At 35.0% G+C, this 27,801-nt stretch overlaps 1 protein-coding gene and 2 long non-coding RNA genes across 4 annotated transcripts; all 3 read right to left on the bottom strand.

Moving 5' to 3' along the window:
• Positions 1 to 779: 779 nt before the first annotated feature.
• On the bottom strand, positions 780 to 3,665 carry LOC113281322. The gene is made up of 2 exons (XR_003326022.1): positions 3,480 to 3,665; positions 780 to 3,216 (listed from the first exon to the last, which is right to left on the bottom strand). It is a non-coding gene; the product is annotated as an uncharacterized LOC113281322 (long non-coding RNA).
• A 101-nt stretch (positions 3,666 to 3,766) lies between these two features.
• Positions 3,767 to 6,823, bottom strand: LOC113281321. 2 transcript variants are annotated; one of them, XR_003326021.1, is made up of 5 exons: positions 6,620 to 6,823; positions 6,243 to 6,306; positions 5,236 to 5,419; positions 3,943 to 4,686; positions 3,767 to 3,848 (listed from the first exon to the last, which is right to left on the bottom strand). It is a non-coding gene; the product is annotated as an uncharacterized LOC113281321 (long non-coding RNA). The 2 variants fall into 2 exon arrangements; XR_003326020.1 differs by lacking the exon at positions 6,243 to 6,306 and having other exon boundaries at positions 6,620 to 6,822.
• Positions 6,824 to 7,460: 637 nt separating this feature from the next.
• Positions 7,461 to 8,597, bottom strand: LOC113278921 (psbP domain-containing protein 4, chloroplastic-like; the record flags this gene model as incomplete). The annotated part of the gene is made up of 3 exons (XM_026527644.1): positions 7,461 to 7,835; positions 8,173 to 8,276; positions 8,453 to 8,597. Coding segments are annotated over 3 exons (624 nt in total), but the record flags the coding sequence as incomplete, so codon positions are not given.
• Positions 8,598 to 27,801: the final 19,204 nt, after the last annotated feature.

Genomic DNA, 27,801 nt, shown 5'->3' with positions numbered 1-27,801 from the left:
TTAGGATGTCATTTCCAGTTTGTTAAGTAGGTAGATTCAAATACGCAGATGAACCAGCGCCATACACACTGTAAGTGAGTCAAGCTCCGTCTCCTAAACTATAATGGGCCTCATGCACCTACCAAGCTTATCATTCAAAACTCGATGCGAGTGAAAATTACAAAGTCAGTCAACATTAATTGACAAACAAAGTAAATTATTACCACCACAAGAGTACAAGACTTTACCTCCAGACCCGGACGAATCTTGCAAGTGAGAGCCCGGGACCAGAAGGATGATACCGATTGCTGTCTCCAACTCCAAGTAGATGATGATGTTAGACTTTGAATTTTTCGTCTGATAACAGTTAAACACGGGATATTAGAGCAACTGATTAACTGTTTCGTCGGTCAAACAAAAGAGTATGAGACCAATCAAACAATTTTAGTGAGTGTACACTTATTATACACTCACTAATTTTCCTACCGATCAAACGTTTCACATCTGCAATACAGAAGACAGACTCATAAATGATTAAGAGATGCTCATTATTAGGGAGCTCCACAGTGAGCAAGTCAAAATTTAGCAATCATATTGGACTCCATTAGTTGCAGAAGCTCTTGCTTTACTTTCTTTTGCCTAATATATCAATGAGGTCAGGACGACACCAACAGAACAAAACAAAACAAAACAAGTAGGGATAATTAGAGTTTGGTACTCAGATATAGACCTATACTAGACTTTGGTCTAATATTTGTCCAACGTTAGACTTTGGTACCTAGACTGAACGTTGACTGTAGTTGACCAGTTAAATCTTGCTTTCTGTTTACTAAATAAAAACAAAAAACCCATTAAATTAAATAAATAAACAAGATTACAGTTATACCCTTGATTCTACTAATATTTACAGAGTACTCGTCAATATAACCCTCATCCTTTCGCCTTCTCCTCCTCCAAACTGTGGCCTCCGCCACTACTATCAATTTTAATCAACAAGAATTATTTTTGCTATCATTTTTCCGATCGTCGTTAATAATGATTCCGAGCTCTTAAAGACCAGGGTTTGCAAGGAATTTCGAAATAGAAGATTGGGTATTGTACTGATTTAGACAGCAAACAGAATGGGTTCAAGGTGAAACATGACAAGGTAGTTGATGCCATTGTTAGAGGTGATGATCGCAAGAAGAGGGAAGTATGTTTTCTTCTGTGGATGGGTCTGTTTGAGTTGTTACACAAGGATCAATGATGGCTGTGAATGGTAGTGATTAGATAAAAGAAATGTTGCTGCCGTTTGAAGTGGAGTTAACAAATTGACGCGGTTTGTCACTGTAATATGATGTTGAATGGTGTAAGCGATCTGGGATTGTCTTGATGTGCAGTTAATTGCATGGAAGGAGATAAACAAGGGTTAGAAGAAGAAAGAGAAGCTTATCTCTACCAACACAAGTTCACGCTCAATAACTGTTCGAAAAAATTCTCCAAAGAAACTGTTCTTCAATCTCTCTGTACACCACCCTAATCTATTCTACCGTGAATCCGAATTGAAACCCAAAAATTAACCAAAACCCATTTTCATATCTAAATCAATTCTAAAAAAGAAAGAAAGAAAATCCTGACTAAACTCAAATTGTACCATATCCAAATCATATTCTTCTCTGCAACACCAATAATAAATCATTTTACCTCCGTTTGTCTTCTTCTTTCATCAAAATCAAACCTTGACTATATACCTCTGCAACAATAGATAAACCAAACCATGATATGTTCAAAGTGGTGGATTTCATTAAAAAGAAAGAAAAAAAATTATACTGGAGATTCTAAAGAATAGAGATGCAATAGCAGAAAGCTAAATAAGAAGGAGAAGAGTTTTATCTGGGAATGAGCCCTACAGCCGGAGATAAAAGAGAAGAGAGTGGAGACATCAAAATTGTAATCTTTTTCTTTTCTTTTTAACCCTTGGATACCGGACCCACACTAAGGGTATACTTGTAAACTCAACAATTTAAAATATTCTTACTCCCTAAAATTAATTAAAGTGTGGTCGTTAACGGTCAGCGTGAGTCAACATCTAGTCCAGGTATCAAGACTAACGTTGGACAAATGTTAGACCAAAGCCTAGTGTTGGTCAAAATCTGAGTATCAAACTCCAATTGTCCCAAACAAGTATCTCTTCATTCTTTTGCCTACTTTGCCAAATGAGCCCTTGAATTCTAGATATCAAACTTTATGGAAATTTTACCGCTAACCACAATATATAACAAGTGAGGCGTATAACCAAAATCAAAGAACAATAGCAACGTTATGCATAACAAGATACTAGACAAGTAGTGATGTACAATTAGCTACGACTAAGACATGAAATTAGACGTAATGTTGAAAAGGGTTTAACAAAAACTGTCCAACAACAAGCCTTCAAAATTAAAAATGTGGAAAGGGTTTACCGAAGATTGTGTTGGTGCTATTCATCTGGTGTGACACAATTCAATCATCAATATCATTTCTATGTGCAAATTCAGTACTTTTTTACTGTAAGTTATGGTAAAGGATGCAATAACAAAACGTTATTATAGAGGATTGAATCTGGTGTGAATTGAATATACAACCTTCTCACTTGATGTCGGATGCACTACCATTGTGCCACAGACTCATATTCGCCATTTTGAACCATGAAGCTTTGTTCTAAAATTAAATTAAACATGTTAACGTAAAAGAATTAAAAGCAATCTAGCAAACAAAACGAAATCTTAGACACATGGATTACAATGAACAAACGAAGAATAAAATCGTACCAAGATTTCCAGGTTACGCTATTATAATCCAAAAGTTCTAACTTTCACTCCCACCATGGTTTTGAGAGATATATACAAAATTGTCAATTTAACAGTTCAAGCATATAATAGGCAAGGAATTCATTTCTAACCTGAACAACATGAAGTCCACAATATGCAGAAAACTACTCAAGCATAACAGCAATGTATACATACATATAAAAGCAAATGAAACCAGAAATATGTTTTTCTGTGATAAGTAGTATTACACCACTAAACATAACAGTAAAAACATGTTGACCTTAAGTCTTCACTACAAAATTGGTATTGAGATTCATACCGTTTTAAACTGGGAACCAGTTTGTACCTCTTTATAGCAACGCAGATTACATCAAAGAGAGGAGATATTACCTCAAAAAATAAATCAAACCTGATGAAACACCCATTGTCCGATTTAGCCTCTCTTCACCTACAAAATCAACAAGATTTTTTTTTCATTAACAAATACATTAAAAATTGAAAACAATCAAACATTAAACCGTAAACAAATATGCATCCATGGTTGTATGCAGATGTATACGGACTGCAAGACTACTTCAGTAGTGAAACACTGAGATAACATTAACCCATCAGAACGCTTTGGTTTACTAAAAAGGATACTGAACTTTGCTTAATGTATATTATTGCTATATCTTTAGTGTAGAAAATAGACATGCATTCAGCTGACAATACTTGTGCATGATTGTACGCAGATGTATATAGACTCGGTACTGCAAGACTGAGTTCTGTGAATACAAATGTATCTGATGTACACAGGTTTGGTGTTGGTGTGCCTCAACTCAGGTGAGATCTAGGTTCTGACTGCATTCTGCCCCAGTCGTTAACTTGCGCTCTCCCCTTGAGGTTGGTGGTGTTGCGACTGCGTTTATATATACCACTTTTATTTTGTTTTTCTACTGTTTTCCAAAGGAATTGCGACGAAGAATATAAATATAAATCTAAAGATCGGGCTCTTGCCTGATTTTCCCTGTTTACATTAACCCGTCAGCAAACCTAACACCACCTCAGGCATGACTGTCGCCATCCAGAGGGGTGTAAACTCTGAAAACGCAAACATAATACTGATTATTATTCTTAAACAACAAAAATCCTGCAAAACAAAACCAATGAATTTTATAAACCGCCTGGTATAAACCTGTGAAAAATCAGGATTAGTGAAACCCATCCTTCACCGCTTCGCACTGCTATTCCTTTTGATCCTTCTTCAACCACTGGTCCTTGATTAACGCAGTGGTCCTATCACCCAAAATATAACTACACAAACATAAATGAATGGTTTCCTTTCTATAGATAGATGAGGGTGTTCAATCAGTACTATGACAATTGATAGAAAATTTCAACAAAATGAGCTCAGAGATGTGGTCTACACCTCACATCTGCAAAATGAATTACCGAAATCAGCAGGAACACCAAATCATAATCTAATGAGCAAAAACTCATAGAATAATATCTACAATTATCGCTAAAATCCCTTTGACGCAACAAAATGTTCCCATCAACTGCCAAAAAATCCTATGATGACTATATCAAGGTCGTGACATTATTATTTTGTAGATCATTTATATCACCATTACTCATCTTGTTAGTGACATCAAGGGTTTCCTGAGTACATAAATCTCAATAGAAGGGAAAATATTTGCCTTGAAAGGAAAGGGGGAGTGTTGTTTTTGGTTAGTGATAACCATATGAAACATCTGCACCGCAACTAAATCCACAATCTTGTGTAAGTATGAGTGGGGAAAAAAAAGAGAGACTTAACTACGTGATTAGGTAAATACATGAGAAATAAATCTTGTGCTTACTTTCGGCGAATGCTGGAGATTTGTTACATTGTTATTAGAAACTTTAGTCCAGTAATTTCCCCCACTGACAGTTTTTCCTGCAAATAATTACCACAACAATCTCTTAGTAGTCTAAGATCACTGAATACCTTCAATAATGAGGAATGATTATCCAAGCTGTGCACACTTGTGACTTGACAAACTGAATCCCCAAAAAATCTGTTTCTATTTTGGTCGGATTATTAACAAAACCCAGTTCAGGGATAAATTTTGCTAAACTAACTCAGAGTATAAAAAATGGATTTTTTCACTGAGGAGTGACTTTTTTAGTCCCCGTTCAGTCATCGCGGAACCTATAGTTGTCATTATATAGTTTCATTAACAATAAGAATCAAAATAAGGGAGAACTAAAACAGAACAAAAAAATTCCTATAAAGCTACAGCTGGTAATGATTCTATGCAATTCTGGAAATTTTGAAATTGAGCAATTATATTAACAATCCCCTATTGTGTGCACAATCATATACATGCATAAAATCCTATAAGCCTACACAAATTCAGTACTCATGATGAAAGAGTGATATGCTTGCACCGACATTATACATTGATGGGCAGTAATTATCCATTTTCTCCCCCTTGAAACTTACAGGTATTAGCGTGAATGGAAACCGGGACCTCCGGTACCCGGTAATGCTCGTCCATTGACCCTGTCATCTTGGAGTGTTTCCCGTGGACAAATGCAAGAACGTCTCTAGGAAATTAATCAGGCGATGTAACTGTTGTCCCTTTCTAGAGCACCGACAATTGCATCAAGGCCCCTTGTCTATCCTCCTACAATAAAACATCATCAAATGTTAAAGGGCAACACATATACTTAAGTAATAAAGATACTGCAGAGTTCAAGATAGGCACTACATAATCTAACTTTCTTGACACTGATTGTTCCAAAGATTTCTTGAACAGTTTACTGTCTGCTGATGTTCCAAATTATTAATTGAAACTCAACATCGGTACAACATTAATGCTTCTGAAAGATCTAAACACGGATTATTTTCTACCCAGAGATACTGCACTCTTAGTGACAGGGCTTGGTGGTGATAAAATTCAAGCAGTGATACTACATGGAGATGATGCTGGCAAAACTGTGTTACTACCACGGATGTTGTTTTCCATGTCTAGCACAGTGTTTCTTTAACAACTCCCAGCAACGGTTGTGCGCATAAACTAAAATGGTTATATCTTTGCATTGATATTGCACCTATGCTGAGAACTATGCTTGCAAAATCCATAGAAATTTGCTTGCTAACCATGGCATAAATCTATGTAATTTTTTCCATTACCAATGCACTTTCAAGTTTCGAATTTATACATTTGTTTAAAAACTGCCTAAAAATTAATTGTCAGAAATACAACAGCCATTAGGGCCTCAGTAGAAACCAAATGAAGCTTTCGATATCTAAGCATCAAAAGTCAAAAAATTATCAACTACTTTGAAGCTTGAGCATAAAACCTGCAAATTTGACCATTAAGGAAATGAGATTGAGTTTTAAAATTATCACTGGACTTTTAAATCTTCGTCAGATGCACCTTTATGTACATCTGCATATTCTATGTTTTAGGTTAACATCAATACCAATTTTTGTGAACACAATACCAATTAAAGGAAGAATATGCAGAGGGGCCAGAATCAAGTTTATTTGCACTATTTGCACCCAAACCTACAATTACGTAGTGAAACTCGTAAGAAAAAGATAAACCATATATACAAACAAATTAAGCGTAATCCAAAATCTAATTAAAATACCAAATTATAAGTAAATCTAATTCATCTCTTCTTAAACCAGTGATCATCGTCCTACAATTTAAAAAATTCTTATAAGAATCATAAAAATTGATAAAAACAGAAAACCCTAACTATGCCCAAACCTAAGATCCTAAATCTTGGGAAACTTATTAGAGCCCATACCAATAATTCGAAACAAATAACTGATAAGAAATTAGGTTTGCTACAATGGATTTTGAGATCCATACCTCCTCGAAGCACTACAATATCTTCCTATGAGAAACAATCCGCGAACTATGCAAAACTAAATTGAAAAAATTAAACAGAATTACGATTATGTGTGTTGAAGAGAGAAGAATAGGAGAAGGATCGGAGAAAGAAAAGCGGCTTTTATAAGACTCATGTAAAAAACAACTGCTCTGATGATCCATCTGTCGAATCGACGGACCCAGCCAGCCATAAGCATCCCCCGTTCTATTAATGTTGACCCGCTACCCACCCCCGTAATATTACAGAAAATTCATGCCGTCGAAGCCGAAAACACGATCCGGATGCTATGGGCTGTAGGATGACACTCCCTAATAAATCCTATCCGTTCTATGACTCTCAAATCTCAAAGTCAAAGTGCATGTCTTTGATATTACCAGGGCGTTACGGCTTCGGCTCAACCTCTGATTAGTATTAAGCGTCACGTAGTCTATGATGTTTGACACATCATTTTTAACTTCCATGAAAATATTATAAAATATCACTAATATGATTGTTATCAAGGTATCTATAACGTATATTTAGATACAAATATATTGTAATTACTCGTTGGTTCGTTTTACGTCTCAGTTTTTGTAATGAGATCCTATATTATATTGGTGAGTAGATGAACTTTTATCTTGTAATATTTTTGTTCTCAACTTTAGAAGTTTTTGTATGAGCGAATAGTGTGTTGTGCTTTATTTTTATTTTTAAAGCGAAGGTCAAGGTAATTTACTATTTCCACAAAAGGGGCGGGTATAGTTTGAAACGCTAAAAAGGGGCATATGTGGGCGTGTTGGACTCGTTGTGACTCACTGAATCAGCTAAACCCGATTTTTCCTAACCTACCTTCCCTAGTTGAGTTAGGTTAAGTATCCTGGTTAGCTTTATCGGTGCATTGAGACCCTTATTGATGGACCGCAGAAATAACTGAGGTAGCCTTGCTGATGGACTACGTAAATAACTCGGGGTACCTTTACTGGTAGACCAACTAAATAAATCTGGTATCTTGACTGCTGGATCGCATAAATAAATAGGGTACCTAAAAAATGATTGATAGACCACGTAAATAATACCAACACTGTCAAATCCATTTACAATGTTATTCAAAAAACTAAGAACTGGTGCAACAATGACAAATAAGCGCCCGGCCTGAGAACTTGCAAATCTCAAATCGATTTCTGTCCCCCCAAGATCTGCAATTGATACTGGAACCTACATTGACAAACCTTCCAATAAGGAACCCAAATAAATTTTGGAATATTTATGACAAATTTCCTCAATGTTCACATCTTTTAATATCATTTTCATCAAACTAGGCTACTGCAGCGCCAGAATAGCCCAAGAATGCATCATAACTAGGCTGTCAGTTAATCGAACGAAACTTCATTGCAGTAGTTCGAGTTACACCTCTCCAGGTGTCAACCGAAACAAAATCATTAGGAATCACAAGTCTGTAAATGTACTAGGTTGACCCAGCTGAGACTGAAAACTTCATTTGATAGAATCCAAATTGTTTTTAATTGAAATCGAATGTTACTAAATTGGTTACCTCTTCCCAACCTTGAGGAACCGAAAATGTGTATGGAATGATTGGACTCCACCCTATACCATGCCCTCCTGATTTCGCATCTGGCCTTCTATAAGTCCTCCAACCTGTCTGAGCAATTTCTTTTCATATTAAGTGGCAGCTACATATATATTCCATACATTCACAAAGATGCAAAAAAGCACCAAAAGGCACAAAAGTGCGCCTCTTTAACTAATTTTAGTGTTCAATATTGCAATTACAGAACATGAATTGACAGAACCAAGCTTATTGAAAAACCAACCTTGTTCGTCATGATCGAATAAACCAGGAACTCTTCCAGCTAAAAGTCCTTGTTTTAAAACAGCTAATCCATCACTTGGAAAACTCCCCATAAGAACTGATGAAGAAACTAAGAAACCAAAGCTTCTATTCTCTTCAAAAACCCATTATTCTTCTCATTAATATCTTCATTAGAGTCTAAACTAGATTTTGTTCTTGAAGAGTATCAGGGACAGTTCAAGAGTTTAAATGCTATTCAAATGATTGATTCCACTTCAATCATAACAATCCCAACTTCATGTCATTTGTAATTGCATACTCAGAGCACAACCCAATTGCAACTGCAACCAACACAGCTCCATGTAGCCAACATCCATACAACACCACCATTACTCAAAACTAAAACTTCAAGCACATCTCCATTTGACAAATGAATACTCATCTCTGCAGATTCATTGCAGAGACTTTAACAGATTCGCAGCTGAGCAGATACAACTACAGTCTACTTCTGTCCAAACCATCCCCTGAGCCTGCAATTTCACACCTTCTGCTGTCCACACCACCACCACTTCAGTAACAAATAACAGTTCACAATCCAACCAAGTCCTACTGTCCAAACAACAAATGGCACGACAAAATAAATAGATAACATGTTTCAGATGATCATATAAAATAAACTGAGTATCATACTAACGATGATCATATAAAACAAATTGGGTATCATACTAATACGTAAGTATAAAATAAATTGGGTATGATGTTCTCATCTACCGGCATCATATTGGCCATCGACCAAATAGTCACAGAGCTATATAATCTAGGGAAACAATATTTTTGAAGTTGTTGGGAACCAGTATATACACAGACACAACTCCCAATTTTCTTTCACAACTAGCTAGTGTCATTTGACCTTACACGAAGTGTGTAACAAAGATTCATGAAGAACCAAGAAAACCCTTGTACACTTTACATACTCCACATCAAGTCCAAAGTAAGTTCACCTTAAAAGAGATATATTGACAGTAAAAAGCAAGTTCTAGTTTAATACTAAGCTTGAGTACATGATCGAGTAAGATTGATGTCTGTGTGGACCATCAACAAGCAACTAATGTAGCCAGCACGATCAGAGGAACAATTATGCCAAGGAATAGAACAAAAATATGCACTTACCATTCCATAGATATCTATGAGAATAGCCAAATGTATAGCACTAAGAAATAATTTTAACAAAATCTCAGTATTTACGTCTGCCGATTTAGGTAGGCAGTACTACTATATTTGGCTGAATCACTATTACGATAAAAATAGCAATTGAAATAAAACTTAAAGAAGTAAGCAACCAGTTTACCATTTGTTCAAGCCAAAGCCAGTAATACCAGCACAACCCAATTGCAACTCATCTCCGAATCAAACTCAAAAACCTTAATATCATATTCAAACATCAATTAAGAACAAACCCAACTTCTAACTTCTCTTATTCGTCCTCAATTGAACCCTCAAATTCAATTTGCAGAAACCTTAAACTTTCCTTTCTTCACTGCAAGTTGATAATCACCTACTAAACCTTCTTCTTATCCATCAATAATGAAATCCCATGAACAATTACTTGATTTCACTACACCAAATTCCCGGAATCGTAACAGAAATTCGTAACAGCTTATGGGCCGTTACGAATTTCCCGTTACAAACTCCTGTTACAAAATATTCGTAACAGGGCCAAGCCGTTACGAATTTTTCTTACTTTCTTATTTAATTTTAATTTTTTTGTCTGGGCATATAGAAGTGAACCCTAAACCTTGGGTTTTCTGGTAATCAGGAAGAAGACGATGAGGAGACATCTAAAGGTATGGCGGTATTGCTGATAGAAAATGACAGGATAGTAGAAAGACACATTAAACAATTTTAATTTAGTGCATTACTCGAAGTTTTGTTACTTTAATCGCGTTACTTAACATTTTGATGTTGTTTTATGCTGCAGTTCTGCTGGCTTTAGTTTTTGCTCACACTAAAAAGTACCCAGATGAGCCACCATTTCTGCACGTGAAAAGGTTGGTAAAACATACATATAAAGACCGATCATGTAGTATATTGCCTCATGTCCGTGTTTCATAGTCAAACACCCTACTGTTGTTGATCATGGTCTATTGAAATACCATTCACTATTTACATCGACCATGTATATTTGGTCGAGATACCTTTAGGATCTCGGGCATGTCGTTGTGGTTATTCTTGCATATTGTGCTAATGCCTTGGTAAAATGACGGACGAATGGTTTTATTGATTACTTTGCTTGATTATATTGTGTTGGCGGCTACCTTTTTGCTGGGCAAAATCCCAAATTGACCTGATGTTCACTTAATTATTCACCCCTTACTGAAAAGATTCAGACTCACTCACCTACTAGGAAACTACTATAAGAGTTTTTTTCATGCAAGTTATGGATTCTTTTTCTTTCTTTTTTTAAGTTCTGTAAGTATTATCCGACCATCCAGTTAGTCATCAATTGTATATCTTTACCCAATTGCTCAACTTGTATGGTAAATTATCTGGTCTACCCGATATACCCATGTTCAACATACTAAATATTCTCAAGTACTTCTCAGTCGTGACCCCCATCTTGTTTATCCTTGTTGTATTTACTTTTTTAGCTTCTTATTATCCCCTCTACCTAGATTGGTTCAAGCAACTAAGCTATTCTGGGTTTATTTTGTGCAGTTTAAAAGGAATATCGTTAGAGCATCTCCAGGCGTTAAACAAAAGCTTGAGGAGGAGGTAAATCCGTGTATTTATAAAGCTAATCCTTACCAAAATTATACCGTAAAGAAACAGATGTTCTTAATGCCCTTAATTGTTTCTGATTGAACTTCTGAACTTCATGATTTACTTGATTAACCTGAAGCCTAAAACCAGTTTCTATAAAAAAAAACAAATAATTTAGGTTCTCAATAGCTCGATCCTGATAATTTTCTTCTATTATTTCTCTTTTCTTTTCATATTTGCTGAAGCTGATTTTGTTTATTTATAATGTTGTATTATGTGACTAAATCGATTTGATCATGCTATATGTCCTTCTAGTTAGAGTTAGGACACTTATGCTTACATTGTTATTCTATATTTTGTGAATGTAACTTATTAGGAAAAATATTGCTTCATGTGCTTCTTAGTAAAACTATAATTGACATGAATGTTCCAACTATTTAAAATACTCCAGCTGAAATAAATATATTTGCATCATCAGTCTTTGGCTGTGTTCATCTTCTATCAAAGACAACTGCAGTTAAAAATGTTTGACCCACTTTTGTGTTATTTTAGACATCCAAAAATCTTGGCATGGCTATGAATCTGAACTGTTGTGTGTCACATACCAAGTAGTAGCTCTATATAGGGTGTGGATATTATTGATATTTCATTTCTGTATGATCTACAATGTTGAGAGCATGTGACCTCTCTGTATATTCAACTTTTTTTGCTTGTACATTTCATAAATTTGGTAGCCTTATAGATTTTCTGGTTTGTTTCATGTAGTATGGGTTGGGCATTATGAACGTGATGAAGAATTCTTGGCAACTAGTGTTTGGGAAGTATCTGCAAGCTTTGAGTAAGTTACTATGTAGTGTATGAGCTGAACTTATAAGTAAAAATGATTTGGAACTTTATGTATTCCCTTAGAGTCTAATACTTCACAAAATATAATTTGGTACTTAGAGAATTTGAGTTCTTTTTTTAATATGAATTGATTGAATATGAATTTATTGATGGAAGAAACTATTGTTGAGTGTGGACGAGGGATAATATAAAGTGTATGCAGTTGGCATTCCGGCTTACTTTCAGGACGACAATGAACTGCCGGTCAATATTAACCTGGTCAAAATTGGTCGTTATTGACTGATTTTGACCAGGTCAAGGTTGACTGGCAGTAATTTTTTTGCTGTTACGAAAAAGTTCGTAATGGCTCTTGCTCGTTACTAATGTGCCACGTAGTAACGCCTTGAGTATGTTACGACTTCGTTGTTACGAAAAAATTCGTAACGGCCGTGAGCTGTTACCACGTGGCAAATTCGTAGCGGCTGACAGCTGTTACGAGGGCCATTGCAACAAAAATTCGTAACGGCCAGAAAGTCGTTACAAAAAAAATGTAACACCCACTTTTGCAACAGGCAAGAGCCGTTACAACCCGTTTTAGTAACGGTTCAGTTCTGTTTCTAATCCCAGAATTTGGTGTAGTGTTTCATCCTTAAACTTCAATTAATCCTCGATCAATTTCATCTAATAACTTCACTGAATCATCTATCTTCAATCAACACAAGAACCCTAATTAAGTCGGTGTTATAATCTTCCCAGCACCTACCTCGAACAATTGGTTTCACTAAGCTTCTACAAATTTCTCAACAGAGATTTTACTCACTGAATCGCTGGAGCGGAAGGAGAGAAGAAGAATATAAGAAGAGAGAAAACATGATACTCACCAGGATAATTAACCTAACTCAACTAGGGAGGGTAGGTTAGGGAGGTTTAGTTGACTCGGTGCGTCACAGTGAGTCCAACACGCCCACATCTGGCCCTTTTTACCATTTTAAACTATATCCACCCCTTTTGTGGAAATAGTAAATTACCTTGACTTTCGCTCTCTTTTTTTATATACTTTTCATTCATCTTCATAATAATATTCTGCAAGTTCTTCTATTTGTTCTTCAGATCCATGGTTTGGGGAAAAGACTATTATCATACTCTTTATATACTATTTGTTCTATTACTTATTGTTTTCCTAGGAATAAAATCACTTTTCAGTCTATTTTTGTTTTAGTATTTTCTTCCTAAAACAATATCCAGAAAATATAAATTGTCTATTTTTTAGCGCTGGAAAGATGTGTTTGTAGCTCTTTTGCATCCAACCCCTCATTGGACTCTAAATCTTCTCTAAAAGTTTAGCATTTTGTTGTCATGTGATAATAGATGAGTTGTATAATTTTTCCTGTATTTTTTATTTTGTCAGTTTCATCCAATTCCTAAAATTGGCTAAAAATGATACTGTTCCAGTCGTTGTCTAGTTTTTAATACCGTCAAAACTTTTTCAGCTCGTGTTTTTGTGTTCTCTTTTCATTGTACCTATATATGATCCTATTGTAATGATGTTTGATTCAATTGCTTTTAAATTCATAAACTCAATTGGATGACACTACAAAAACGCGGTCTTGTAATGATATTTTTTTCCATGTATATATATATACACCGTTCCAACTCGTGTGTGTCATTGTAATCCATCAGTTTTCTATCAAGGAAGTGAGTGTGTATGGTTTCGTTTGCTTTGTCGTATTGATTGACAACGCTTTGTTCTTCATATATTGAACTACCTTGATCCAAAGTTTGAACTATCTTGTTGTGGAGAGATATTTTTTCTTTCTATTGTTCTTCAAAATCATATTTTTTATCGTTCTCAAACTTCAGCTATTGTAACATGAAAAATCTTTTATTCTCCGTGTTCATGTCGCAGTAAACCTTGTCATTCCGTTGGTTTATATAGCTTATTTTTGATGTGCTTGTGATTCATATGCTTGAATATATATGGAATTCTAACTGATTTTGGAAACACTCTAGTTTTAGGAAACTGTGTAGATTATTTAATACGTTTTTGTACATTTTTAGGTATTTTGGATTTAGTGTGTACGTTTGGTCTTAAATATTAATATTTTAGCAACCAACTCAACAAAACCGTAAGTATGTTATGTACGTTTATTATTGTGAACATTGTTTTTTCACCTCAGTAAGCCATTTTGTCCGCTGGAACAACGAACCTGTAACTTTATTTTAATCATCGAAATTTAACAAACTTCACAAAGTCACATGGTAAACAGTTACTCGATAATTTACTAAAACAACTATTTTTTTCTTGGGTAAAAAACGTTATAGATTGATCTGAAGATATTACCCTTTCAAGTAGTTTTCAATAAAAAAAAAATTATATTCGTAATACCGAAGATCATTCAAAAACTTACAAAACAAATCCAAAAAAAAGTTCAAAATCATAATCCTTCACTCATTTATATAGAAAAATTGAGATGTTCATCCTGATTTTTGTTATCCTATTATTGTTACACCGATAAAGATAATCCCCCATAAGCGAAAGTACATAATATTTACCACCATTTAAATCCACACCCTAAAGAAAGTAATATCATGAGAATCAATAAAAACATACCTCAAAGTTGATTTTATCTTTTATTGCTTGAAACGAACAAATGGACAATCCCAACATTTGCTTTCATATATTATTCAGAAAAAAGTTCTTAATAAAGCTAAGTTTTAAAACAACTAATATAGTAAATCTATTCCGAAGAAGATAGCAGTTTAATGTGAATAAGAATTTAAACTACCAAAACAATTAATGTTTTTCCTTTTATTAGTGTTATATGTCGCGTAGTCTTTGTTAAGCATCACATAGTCTTCTTTTATATACCCATTGATACAGTCCAATTTTTCTTATCCAGGTATCACTATTAAAAATTTCCAACAAAAATCTCTTGATTTTTTTCTTTAATTTATTGGGTACAAAATAATTGTGACCATTGATAAACGTGAACATCACCCATCCATTGGATGAAAGTAAATTACATCTAGAGTATAGGGTGACTTAGATGAGTGATGTTAGGTATTTTTATATAACATATTAGAACATGCAAGGGACCTCTGAGAATCGCAAACTTGCACTGCCCAAATTAGTGTACGACAGAATACTTCCCGAGTAACTTAGAACGATATTGGGTTCCTAAAAACAAATGTCTTATGTGTATTCATCAATGATACAATTATTTGTTAAATGATTTTGACATTTGGTACATCTTGTAATTGATAATCGATTTTCTTGACGACTCTTTCTACTTGGCATATCACAAAGATCAAGATCCTGTAATCCATATCCTTTTTTTAACATCGTCATGCATTTATGCTTGACACATAATAAGCATAATTTTATGTGTAACACTCATCAATGTGTGACAATATAAGGAACAACCATCCACATTGATGTGTAGATATCCATAACATATTGAGTTGGATAAAATAACATATGTGTGGTTTTTCTACGTCAATTACAAACAATTAGATCTTTTCCATCATTATGCCAATTATAAATTGGATATCCATCTTCATCCAAAAACATACGATCAACCTATATCTTTGGTTAACCTTTAATGCATTTTTGTTTTCTCATACAAGGTGATTCGGTTTCTGCAACTACATGGATCTTGTACGGTATATTTTCTTAGTATTTGAAAGAGAACATGGTCAGTTTTTTCATATAAGCGCAAACAAATTCATGAATTTGCTCCACTATTTTTATTTTTCGGAATTATTCAAGAATCAAAAAAGAAAAAGAAAAATCTTACTGGGTTAATCAATATTTTGGAATTTAATACCGTGTATACATACCCAGTTCAACAATTTTACCTATTTCTTTTTCTTTGTTTTATTTCATCAAATAATCAATTTTCAACTCGAAAGCATGGGTTATTAAAGAATGCACAATTTGGGGATACCTCCAAAAATTGGGAGATACTCCAAAAGAAAAAAATACATTATGAAGTAATTGAAATACCCCTTATCCAAGTGTGTTTTGGGATACTTCAAATAATAAATTTTGATTAGATGATAAAGAAGAAGGATTTTGGAAGATTTGTGTGATGTGAGAAGGTGCTTAAATTGATTTTAATGACTCCTAATTGTAACATTTTTTAAACAACCAAAATTTCATCTATGAAAAAATCCCAAACCAAATCCCAATTCAAACACTACGTCAATCAAATTTTGCATTTACAGAGCCACTTTCGGTATTGTATCCATCCAACAAAATAATACTGAAAGTTAACCTGCTATTAAAATCCAAATTCGATTTTTTTTATTTAAATACAATTTAGGTTTTTTTTTTTTTGATAACCTAGATGGTTTTAATTCAAATCATATTGATTATCATAATTTACGTCGCTACTCAAAATGGTTTTTCTGATAACCTAAATGAAAAATCATTCACCATGAATTGTGTGATTTTTTTGATGGAGAAAAAAAGTGAAGGGGGATACTAAAAAAAAGGTTTTCAGTTTTTGTTTTTAATTTTTATTAGGGTAAGGCTAATATGATTATTTCACACCTAGAAAAAAGGAACCTCTTAGCCAAAATACAACCCCATTTAACTTTGAGTATCCCCCAATTTATGGAGTATCCCCCAATTGCGCCTTCTTATTAAAGCAGGATGATCCAGAGCACATTGATATTGCAAATGTTCAACTTTGATTTATGGTTAATTCGGGTTCATGGTTAGTTTTGTAAAAATATGAGCGATAATTAAAATGTGTAGTGGCTATCGAATGTTGATAGATCTCGAAAGTATTTTGCAGAGTACTCTTAAAAAATTGTTCCAACTCTCAAAATAAGAAATACTCATTTGAGTGTCCAAAAATATAATAACCTAAGTTAATTTAGCTTTGGTAAATATCTAATATCTAAATCTTAATGTTTTGTTTCAGGTCGCTAACCTTTTTCATCATCAAAAATAAGTAAATAACCTAAATGTACAGGTGAATACGCATGCTGGCATTTAAAAATCCACATTAATTATTTCCAACATTCAAATGTAAGTATTATTGAGGACCTAATTCATGTTTAATTTCCTGCTCGTTAATTTAAGGCTGACTAATTCGACGTAAACTTAATTTTAATGCCATTTTGGTATATCTCCTTTTGTTCATGCAAGGCATGCTAATTCAACAATGAATAATACCTAAATTCATTTATACTTTTTAAAAATTGTTTTTTTTTGAAGCATGCATATAATATAAAAATCAATTAAATTGTTATTACACGTGGGAATGTGATTCCCATAGAGTCACTCAAAAGAATTTGGTTTAGAAAAGCCGGATTCGTCTGTTCCCAAACTGATGTTGATAGGTTTCCCACTTGGCTTCTTGTAGCGCCCCCAAAGCTAGTAGCTGACTAATCCAAGAGATTAACTAAATAAAGAGGCACTAAGGATCTAAATCATATACTTAAGCATTCAATTAAGAAATCTGCTACAAAACTTAACCCAAAACTCACCCCGCTCAGAAATATATATGCAAGTACTCCTATCAAGTGATACATATACAATAGTCATTTGGTTTGCGAATACAATATACAACGCAACAAACATAACAGAAGACTCAACGCCACAAAGCTTCCGCTGCGCAACTCTGATCTGTCTCTGAAGCTGAAAGTGGGAAAGGGTGAGCACATCATCCCTAAAAGGGGTACCCCGTAGGAATAACAACTAGTTTTCAAGTAATCATTAATATGATTCGAAGACAATGCAGGTTTTATCGAAAGTCATTAATACACGGAAAGACAGTAAACCACAAAGTAGAAACTTCTTCATAGACATTCATAAATAACAGTAAACATCCATGTATGAGATGTTTGTTGCCGCACATAAGGGAAGAATAATATTTGTGCTAACCATACTCATTAGGAAATATTACGGTGTATCTCCCTAGCCATAGAATATTGATATATAAAGGAAGAATAATAATTTGCTAACGACACTGATTAGATAATATTGTGGTGTATCGCCCTAGACATAGAATATTGATATAGTGTCGCCACACATCTCATACCACACAGAGCATACAAAGATATGCATGAATTTCACAACACCAAGATTGATTTGTAAAACAATAATGAATACAAGAAAGTTCGATATCGATTCCCACCTCTTTTGATGACAAGCCACGCGTACACAGCAATGGATATTCAATGTTGTGGCCATGGTGACTGTATAATGGTTTGTTTGGACTTTGAAACCCCAACTGCTCAATTCAACAAACATCTGATGATCAACACCAAGGGATTCACGTGTGGATACCTTTCCCAGTATGTCAAACGTTATGGCCGTAGTTGTAAGCCAGCATTAGCATATTCTTTTACGCCTGATATTCATGCCAAGGTATAATTAAGCTTTTTATTAATTTACTAGAGCAAGAGGTAGCTTCCCGAAGCGGGATCTTAGTATAAATGAACTTAGAAATGAATTATGATTAAGATAACTTAGTAAGCATATCAGCTTCTTTGTTTTTCTTTTATCTTCGTTTTCCTTTATTATTATCGAATAAAAAGTATTATTGCATGAAACTAGTTGGAAGCCTAACAGGATAAGTTTCAATAGCTTACTACTATATTAGTTGAACATGTCGTGCTACGACCACTAGAGAGTCACTTGAGAAACCAATCAAGGAGCTGAAACAGACAAGGGGCTGATTATGCAAAGGGGATAAGCTTCACCTTCCGTGTCAAATTCTGTATTGTTTTTCTTTTTATATTTTACTAGGTATCACCCCCACCTACGGCGGGGCTCAACATTTTATATATATGTGTGGGGGGGGGGGGCATTTTTTTTTAATTCAAATGGCATCACCATCTTGTTTGGACAATGGAGAAGTAAAATCTTGACTGCCATTTTTTAGTCTAATCCTTAGCATAATAAAAAGTTCAATGGCTTTATTAACGCAACCAGTAACATTCGACTTAATTTCTAAGTAATCTGTTAACTCATCATCAGGTACGTGTGTTACTTGACACACGGTACCCTGTTAGTCACGCAACTTGTATTTTAGGGAATCAGTTTAAGTTAGGAAAGATTTTTACCTTGTAGTTCAAGGATGATCATGTATATATATTTGTAACTCTTATGAAAGCTAGTGTAGGAAATAATAAAAGTTTTATCTTCTGTTAAAGTTATCCTGTCTAATTCTTCTTTATCTTCAGTTAACATAAACCTTAACTAGTTATAGCTTGGTATCAGCTAGGTTTTAGATCCTCCAAAACCATGTCCACCGAATCTTCTACAATCTCTTCTACCATCTCTGCACTCATTGGTTCTACCTCCTCTTCACAGTCTTCAACCATGGATCATGTCCAATTTTCTCAGCCCCATCATATCATCACTGTTAAATTAGATGAAACCAATTATTCTTTGTGGCGTGCTCAGTTTTTGTCGTATCTTCAGGGTCATGATTTATATGGTCACGTCACTGGTACAGCTCCTTACGCTGCGTCTACTCTTGCGATGAATCCCCAAATCTGGCCTTTGCTTCATGGACAAAACAGGATAAAATCCTGGTAAGTTGGATGTTTTCGTCTCTTACTCCTTTGTTTTTCGTCATGTTCATCATCTTACCACAGCCACAGAAATCTGGACCTCTCTCGAATCTCTGTATGCTTCTAAGTCCGTCGCTCAAATTCATCATCTTTACTATGAGTTGCGTGCACTTAAGAAAGGATCTCAAACCATGCGAGCATATATCGATCATGCTCAAGACTTAGTTGATAGTCTCACTGTTGCCAACACCACAGTTACAGATAAAGAGTTTCGTCACTTCCTTCTTGCTGGTTTAGACAGTTCTTATGATGTTATTGTTACATCTCTCACCACAACCATGAGCTCTCTTACAGTCGAAGATTTTCCCACGTTTCTACTTACGTTTGAGTAACGGATTGAACAACAGACAAAATCGTTGAACACCCAACCTGTTGCTAATCTGGCTGCACCGTCTCGACAGCCTCCATCACGATTTTCTCCACCGGCTGTCTCTTCAGCACCATTTACTTCCACTTTCGCTCCGTCTCTTTTCTCTGGGAATAACAGACCACAACCTCAACGTGGGCCTACTCGTTCTGAACTATCTTGTCAACTTTGTGGGCGTAAGAATCATGAGGCCCAGGATTGTTCGAACCACTATGACAGAAGCTTCCGCCCACCCAAGCGTCAACCACCATCGTCTGCACCACGGGATTATGCTGCTTATGGACCCGGCCTTCTACCATCACCCTCATGGACACCTGAGAGCGGTGCTACAGATCACATCACCAATGATCTTTCTCGCATTTAATTTCCAACTGAGTATACTGGTCCTGATCAAATATAGATGGGTAATGGTTCTTCTATACCAATTTCTAATGTTGGTTCCTCTATTTTAGGAACTTCAATCGTAAGTTGCAGCTTCGCAATGTTCTCTTTGCACCACAAATCTCTCACAATCTCTTATTTGTTTCTCGTCTTACGACTGATAATAATGTCTTATTTGAATTTCATCCAAATTTTTGTCTTGTGGAGGATCGATGTACCGGGAAGGTTCTTCTTCTCGGCAGTAGGAAGGGTGGTCTTTATCAACTCGATGATTCGTTTCAATCTCCTAAAGCTTGCATAGGAGAACGTGCTAGTTTACAAGCCTAGCATGCTAGAATGGGACATCCAATGATGCGCACAGTTCGCAAAGTTATTTCACAGTTTTCTCTTCCAGTTTAAAACCAAACTATTAGTTTTTGTTCATCCTGTCATGAGCATAGGAGTCATAAGTTACCGTTTAATTCCAGTACAACTATTTATTTGAATCCATTAGATTTAATTGTCTCAGATGTGTGGGGACCCTCTCATATTTTATCTAATGAAGGTTACAAATATTATGTCATATTTATTGATGCGTATAGTCATTTTAATTGGATGTTTCCTATGTCTCAGAAATCTGATGTCTTTTCTATATTCTTTTTGTTTCAAAAGCATGTTGAAAATATTTTCAATCGAAAGATAAAAATATTTCAGTCTGACAATGCTGCTGAGTATCGCAAACTCACTCCGCATCTCTAGAAACTTCTGAACAAAATGGTTTGGTTGAATGTCGTCATCTTCATATTCGTGAAACTGGTCTTACAATCCTAAATATGGCTTCTATTCCGTCTTCGTATTGGTATGATTCGTTTTACACTGCTTGTTATTTAATGAATCGTGTCCCTTTGACTTATGATAATAACTCCTCACCATATGAAGCTCTTTTTGGTCTCCCACCGGATTACACTTCTCTTCGTGTATTCGGTTGTCTGTGTTATCCTCACTTACGTCCGTATAGGTCTCACAAAATGGAGCCTCTTTCTTCTCCTTGTGTTTTTATTGGCTATAGTCCATCTCACAAAGGTCATAAGTGTCTTCATATTCCTACGGGTCGAATATACGTCAGCCGTCATGTTGTTTTTGATGAGACTACCTTTCCCTTTGCACCCGCGACATTACCTTCACCGGCATCGACTACTTCATAGGTAATAAGAAATTCTACCTCATCTATTTCATTACCTTTGGTCCCTTCTACTAGTTTCACTGTCCATCCGGTACTGACAGATCAAACAAGAAATTCTACAACTTCAGCTGTGATTAGTCAGCCTACACCTGTCCAGCCGTTGTCTCCTCGGTCTCCAACAAGGGTAACAACTTCACCTGTGGTTAGTCAGCATAGACCTACTCAGCCATTGTCTCCTCGGTCTCCATCAAGGCAAGCATCTTCTATTCAGCAATTGTCTCCTATGTCTCCAACAAGAGAATTTTCTTTCACTCAGCAATTGACGTCACCAAGACTATTACCAGTTCCTGTTGAAAATGTTGTTACTGCCTCAGATGACATAACGCCGGCACCTTCTTCCCATATGGATTCGTTTTCAACCAATAATCAACCTCCACCACCATCGTCTATGTCTTCTTTTGACATATCAGGGTCAACACTTCCGGCAGCAGACTCCACTGTTCAAGCTTCCGCTGTACAACCAAGTATTTCGACACATCCGATGGTGACTAGAGCTAAGGATGGCATTTTTAAACCCAACTCCAAATATGCAGTGGTATGTGACTCACTTTATGAACCTACATGTATTTCACAAGCTCATAAATATCCAGATTGGCGTATATCCTCCGATGACGATATTAATACATTACTTAGGAATGGTACATGGTCGCTAGTACCATATGAGCCTTCTATGAATGTTATTGGATGTAAATGGGTGTTTCGTATCAAACGAAATCCTAATGGTACAATTGCACGTCGTAAATCTCGCTTGGTTGGAAAAGGATACAATCAACAAGAGGGGATTGATTACTCTGAAACGTTTGGTCCGGTAGTTAAACCATGCACTATACGAATTATTCTTACATTGGATTTATCTTCCAATTGGCCGATTCATCAACTGGATGTGCAGAATGCCTTTTTACATGGCGAACTTCAGGAAGAGGTGTACATGAAACAGCCTCCGGGTTATGTAGATTCTCGTTTTCCTACACATGTTTGCAAATTACATCGTTCTCTCTATGGACTTAAACAGGCTCCTCGTGTGTGGTATCACAGGCTTAGTACCTTTTTGCTACAAATTGGGTTTATTACTTCAAAGTGTGACTCGTCATTGTTTATTTACAATGGAACTTATGGTGCTATTTATTTGTTGGTCTACGTGGATGACATTATCATTACTGGCTCCAGTACCACAGGTATTGCCTCTGTTCTCACTCGTTTACAACAAGAGTTTGCAATTAAAGATCTTGGTTCGTTGTCTTATTTTCTTGGCATTGAGGCGACTTGTACTTCTTCGGGTTTATTTCTTTCTCAACAACTTTATGCTCATGATCTTCTTATTCGAGCAAAAATGGATGGAGTTAAACCAATTAGCACTCCACTGAGTACTTCTGGTGATATTTCTTCCGATCGTAGTACTTTATTAGATGATGCTACTGAATATCGTAGTATTGTTGGCGCATTGTAATATTTAACGTTTACTCGTCCAGACCTTGAATATGCTGTTAATAAAGTTTGTCAATTTATACATGCTCCTACCGAGTTTCACTGGGGTTTAGCTAAGCGTATTCTCCGTTATCTCAAGAGTACAAGTACTTTTGGTATACTTCTTCGACCATCACCGTCTTTACAATTATCTTTCAGTGCTTATACTGATTCTGATTGGGCTGGTTCTCTTGAAGATCGTCGTTCTACTAGTGGATATTGTATTTATTTAGGAGGAAATATTATCTCATGGAGTGCTCGTAAGCAGAAAACAGTGTCTCGTTCTAGTACTGAAGCTGAATATCGAGGACTTGCTATTGCTACTGCTGAAATTATGTGGATTCAGTCGCTCCTTTCTGAGCTTCATATATCTACACGTTCTCCTCCTATCTTATGGTGTGATAATCTTGGTGCAACTTACCTCACAGTTAATCCTATATTTCATGCACGGACAAAGCATATAGAAATTGACTATCATTTTTTTCGTGATCAAGTTTCTTCCAAACTTCTTGATGTTCGTTTTATCTCAAGTGCATATCAAATTGCGGATATATTCACAAAAGCACTATCTACAAATCGGTTTTCTCTTTTATGATTCAAGCTAACGGTTCAGGAGAACCCGTTACGCTTGCGGGAGGGTGTTAACTCATCATCAGGTACGTGTGTTGGTTGACACATGGTACCCTGTTAGTCACGCAACTTGTATTTTAGGGAATCAGTTTAAGTTAGGAAAGATTCTTACCTTTTAGTTCAAGGATGATCATGTATATATATTTGTAACTCTTATGAAAGCTAGTGTACGAAATAATAAAAGTTATATCTTCTGTTAAAGCTATCATGTCTAATTCTTCTTTATCTTCAGTTAACATAAACCTTAACTAGTTCTAGCTCAATCTCCTAAACATACCCTCACCGTTTTTTCCCCTCAAAATCTAATAATCAATATACGAACGCATATGTTGCATTCTCTAGACATATTTTCTTTTTACTTAAAATTATCTGGAGGTTTGCATTGGTATACATTGCTTTAAGTCCAAAAAAAAAAAACAAATTTACTTGCAGGATTTGCTGCAAGAGATGCAACACAAAAATCACTTAAGTTTGGTTTGACTATCCATGCCAATAATTTTCGGTTGCAACGAAAACGTGCTAGCCTCTGCATTTTCCCCCATCGACATATCTTTCATGGTAAGAAATTCATCTAGTTGCAGAAACTCTTTTAACTCTTTAAAGCAGTCTCTTACTCAGAGGTTTTGCTTGATGAGGATTCCCTTCTTGCGTGATAAAAGTTTAATTTAGTCGTTAACATCTCAATGTTGGAATTTTATATTGGTCATCTCACGTACACTATTTTACTCACCAACTGTTTTATTTAAACTTTTTAACTTTTTTTAGCATCACGCATTCTTTACCGCTTTGAAATCAACACCACCAGTTTTTTTTGAATGGTAGCACCCTGCTCCTGTCTTTCATCGAGACTCGCACCGGGAATATAGTCTGACTTGGGCTATCATTTATTCTTCGAGGAGTTAGATCGATCCAGAATGATGTTGATGTGTTATATATATTTTTCGAATAGTCGACCTTAAGAATGATTCCTAGTTGTTTGATAATATTATGGTACACAACAAATGGTCCAGTTTTTGTTACCGTGTTTGATTCTCTGTAATAAACTTGCACTTGTTGAATCGTTTAGACAATAAATTCGGAAACCAAAAGCAGTTCCTCCAACCAAAGTAAAAGCTGGCAATTTCTTAATACTTCATAACATTGTCAATTAGCTACACCATTTTAAGCTTTTAATGATTTTATAACAAAGATATGTACATACAAACTAAAAGCTTTCAGACAAAGAAGTGAAGGTGTTCAAACTTTTGAATTGAAAGGAAACATAAAAAGGTACACCGATTACGAAGAAACGATTAAGATATACTCTTATTCAAAAGTAGAGATGCTTGCAACTTAAATCCACAGTGCCATTTGAAGTTGTTAAAATTGAAGGGAAAAAAGTTGGACACCGCATAGTAGCTTATCTCCTTTACGTTAAAGGACATGAATACTGGACTCAAGTAGGCAAGAGTCCTCAGTTGCAACCACATGATTCATGTTAAACAAATATTACAACTAAAACACAGCTAATTGCTCATCTTCAAATACCACACCCTTCCTCCTGAGTTAGCACGCTGCTGCCTTTTGTTAGATACTACATTACCAACTTCATAGTTGTTTGCAGTTGTAGCCCCCTGTAACATTCTTCAAAGCTCAACACTGGTGACATTGGTACAGCCAAATGCCGGAAACCAACCACTCATCAACTCATTTTTCCTTCCATAATTATATATATCATGTAGTCTGTTGCTGCCACCATTGATAGAGAGTCGGCTACTTGTTGCATCACTGACACTGGCTATTGAGTGTACAACATGGGGGAATGGGATGCCACTAATTCCCAGAGTATGGTAGGTAGGGATTTGGTTCCTGCAATAATGAAAGAAATAGTCAGTTCTCACTCTTGGATTTAATATTTGTTAGCTACAGAAATAACAGTTCCAGTCCCATAATCAACTTAAACCAAAAAGTAAAACAAGCGTCAAAAAAATCAAGCAAAAGAAGCTTCAAAAAATCAAGCAAACAGTAGAAAAAAACTTGCAAAAAAACATGGAGCTCCAAACAAACCTACAAAAGTAATAAAGACTACACTTCCATAGCTTTTTTTTTTTTTCTCGATTCAACTCTTTATGATTTCACAAAGCACAAAAACAGCAGTTATAAAAAATATCATCAATATAATATATTCAGTTACATGAGATCACGAAATGCACTTATTGAAACGGGCATCCGTAAGTTCGTTCTCATAATCATGAGTGAGATAGACTTGTACCCGTCTATTTTTAGGGAATTGGGCAAGAAAGTATCGTTTATCTGACTGTTGATGATAACCAATGTACATATAATTCCGAGTGAGAACAAATATGAAACTAACAGTATGAGGAAGCGCCAAAAAATTGAGGAGATTAGACGTCAAACAAATACTCAAAATTTGTACATGAAAAATACTAATATAAGGCACTGTTGCAACGATGCCTCATATCAAATAGTTTGTAGCCTCTGAAGTGTTTCTGTAGCATATAAAAATGAGTCCTAACCTCAAAATCTCATATCATTAGCTCAAAGTAAGAATTTTAGAAGTTCATGCAATCAATTAATAAATAATTCTTTATGATTAACAATATAAGGTTAATTTAGATATCAAACTGGGGATTCTTTATGATTAACAAAAGGATCAAATTATTATATCTGGATTAAAATAATTCTTTTGTTCTCCAAACAGAAACACCATTTCTGTTATAATAATATAAGGTTCTGTTAAGGCTTGAAGTTCCTGATTGAATTTAGCAACCAATAACATAAAACCAAATTTGCATCAAAAGAAAAGAAATACATTAAGATTTGAGTACATTTCCTTAAATTAAAATGGATACGCAGAAACGGTAGCCAGTAGAATTTGCATCAAAATAAAGATCGGAAAACCTGCACCAAAGATTGGAAAACCCATCTCAGAATCAATTATTTTATGAATCCCTGAGATTAAAACAATACTATGTTTTAATAATAAAAATGGTACTCTTCTTCTCCATTAGTATCAGTTTCAATAGTTTCCCAACCACCATAGCCATCAGATATCTTTACTGCCGAGATAAATAATTACAAACAGACTTGAAATTTAGTTTTGTTTTTTCTCCTGCTTAGAGTGAGGAAGAAATCTACTGGACATTAAGAAATCCCCGAGTCGAAACAAAAAGGGAGAGATTAAAAACAAAAAATTGCAGAATCCGATATTGCTTAACCTAAATCTATGAGAGATTAGAAACAAAAACCATGATGGAATATTAAAAACGGTGATGGGAGAGTTGCCAAACCTGTTTACCTTGATTGTTTTATTTGATTCTTCAAGGAGAACAATAACAGTCACGAACTTACTCAGGTTCAAGAACAGAGATCAAATCAAACAGTAGGAATTACTGTTTAGTCCGCTTTTTCATGACCCAGTTAATGGCTAGTCCACCCGTGGAAAAGATTTACTCCCTAATTTAAAAACATGTTTTTGGACTAGATTATTTACTCTCTAGTCCAAAAACTTCGTGGAAATTATAAAGTGTATTTTCTAAATGCCTAAAACACCCTTCCAAGTCTAATTAGTATCAACACATGTAAATGTTACTAGTAGTATGTTACTACATACTAGTAGTATCAATACGGTGATACTACATATTAATATGTACTGTACTAGTAGTAACAAAATATCTTATTGTTACTAGTAAATTAGGTAACTATTTTACTATACTAGTAGTAACTAGTATACTAGTTACTACTACTAGTATATTAGTAGTAACTAATATACCAGTACTAGTTACTACTAGTGTACTATTAGTATACTATATACTAGTAGTATACTAGTAGTAACTAGTAGTATACCAGTACTAGTAGTAACATATATAGTATCAATACATAACAATTTTTTGATATGTAGTATCAATACATAATATCAATATGTAGTATCAATATATAACATACTACATATCAATATGTAGTATCAATACATAACATACTACAAATCAAACATACTACATATTACATATCAATATGTAGTATCAATATATTATATACTACATATTGATATGTAGTAGTATCAATACATAACATATTACTACTAGTATACTACATACTACATAGTTATTACTACATACTACAACTAGTT

This window comes from Papaver somniferum, chromosome 5, assembly GCF_003573695.1.
Source record: "Papaver somniferum cultivar HN1 chromosome 5, ASM357369v1, whole genome shotgun sequence".
Lineage (NCBI taxonomy): Eukaryota > Viridiplantae > Streptophyta > Magnoliopsida > Ranunculales > Papaveraceae > Papaver > Papaver somniferum.
This window is presented reverse-complemented; position numbering and strand designations above follow the sequence as displayed.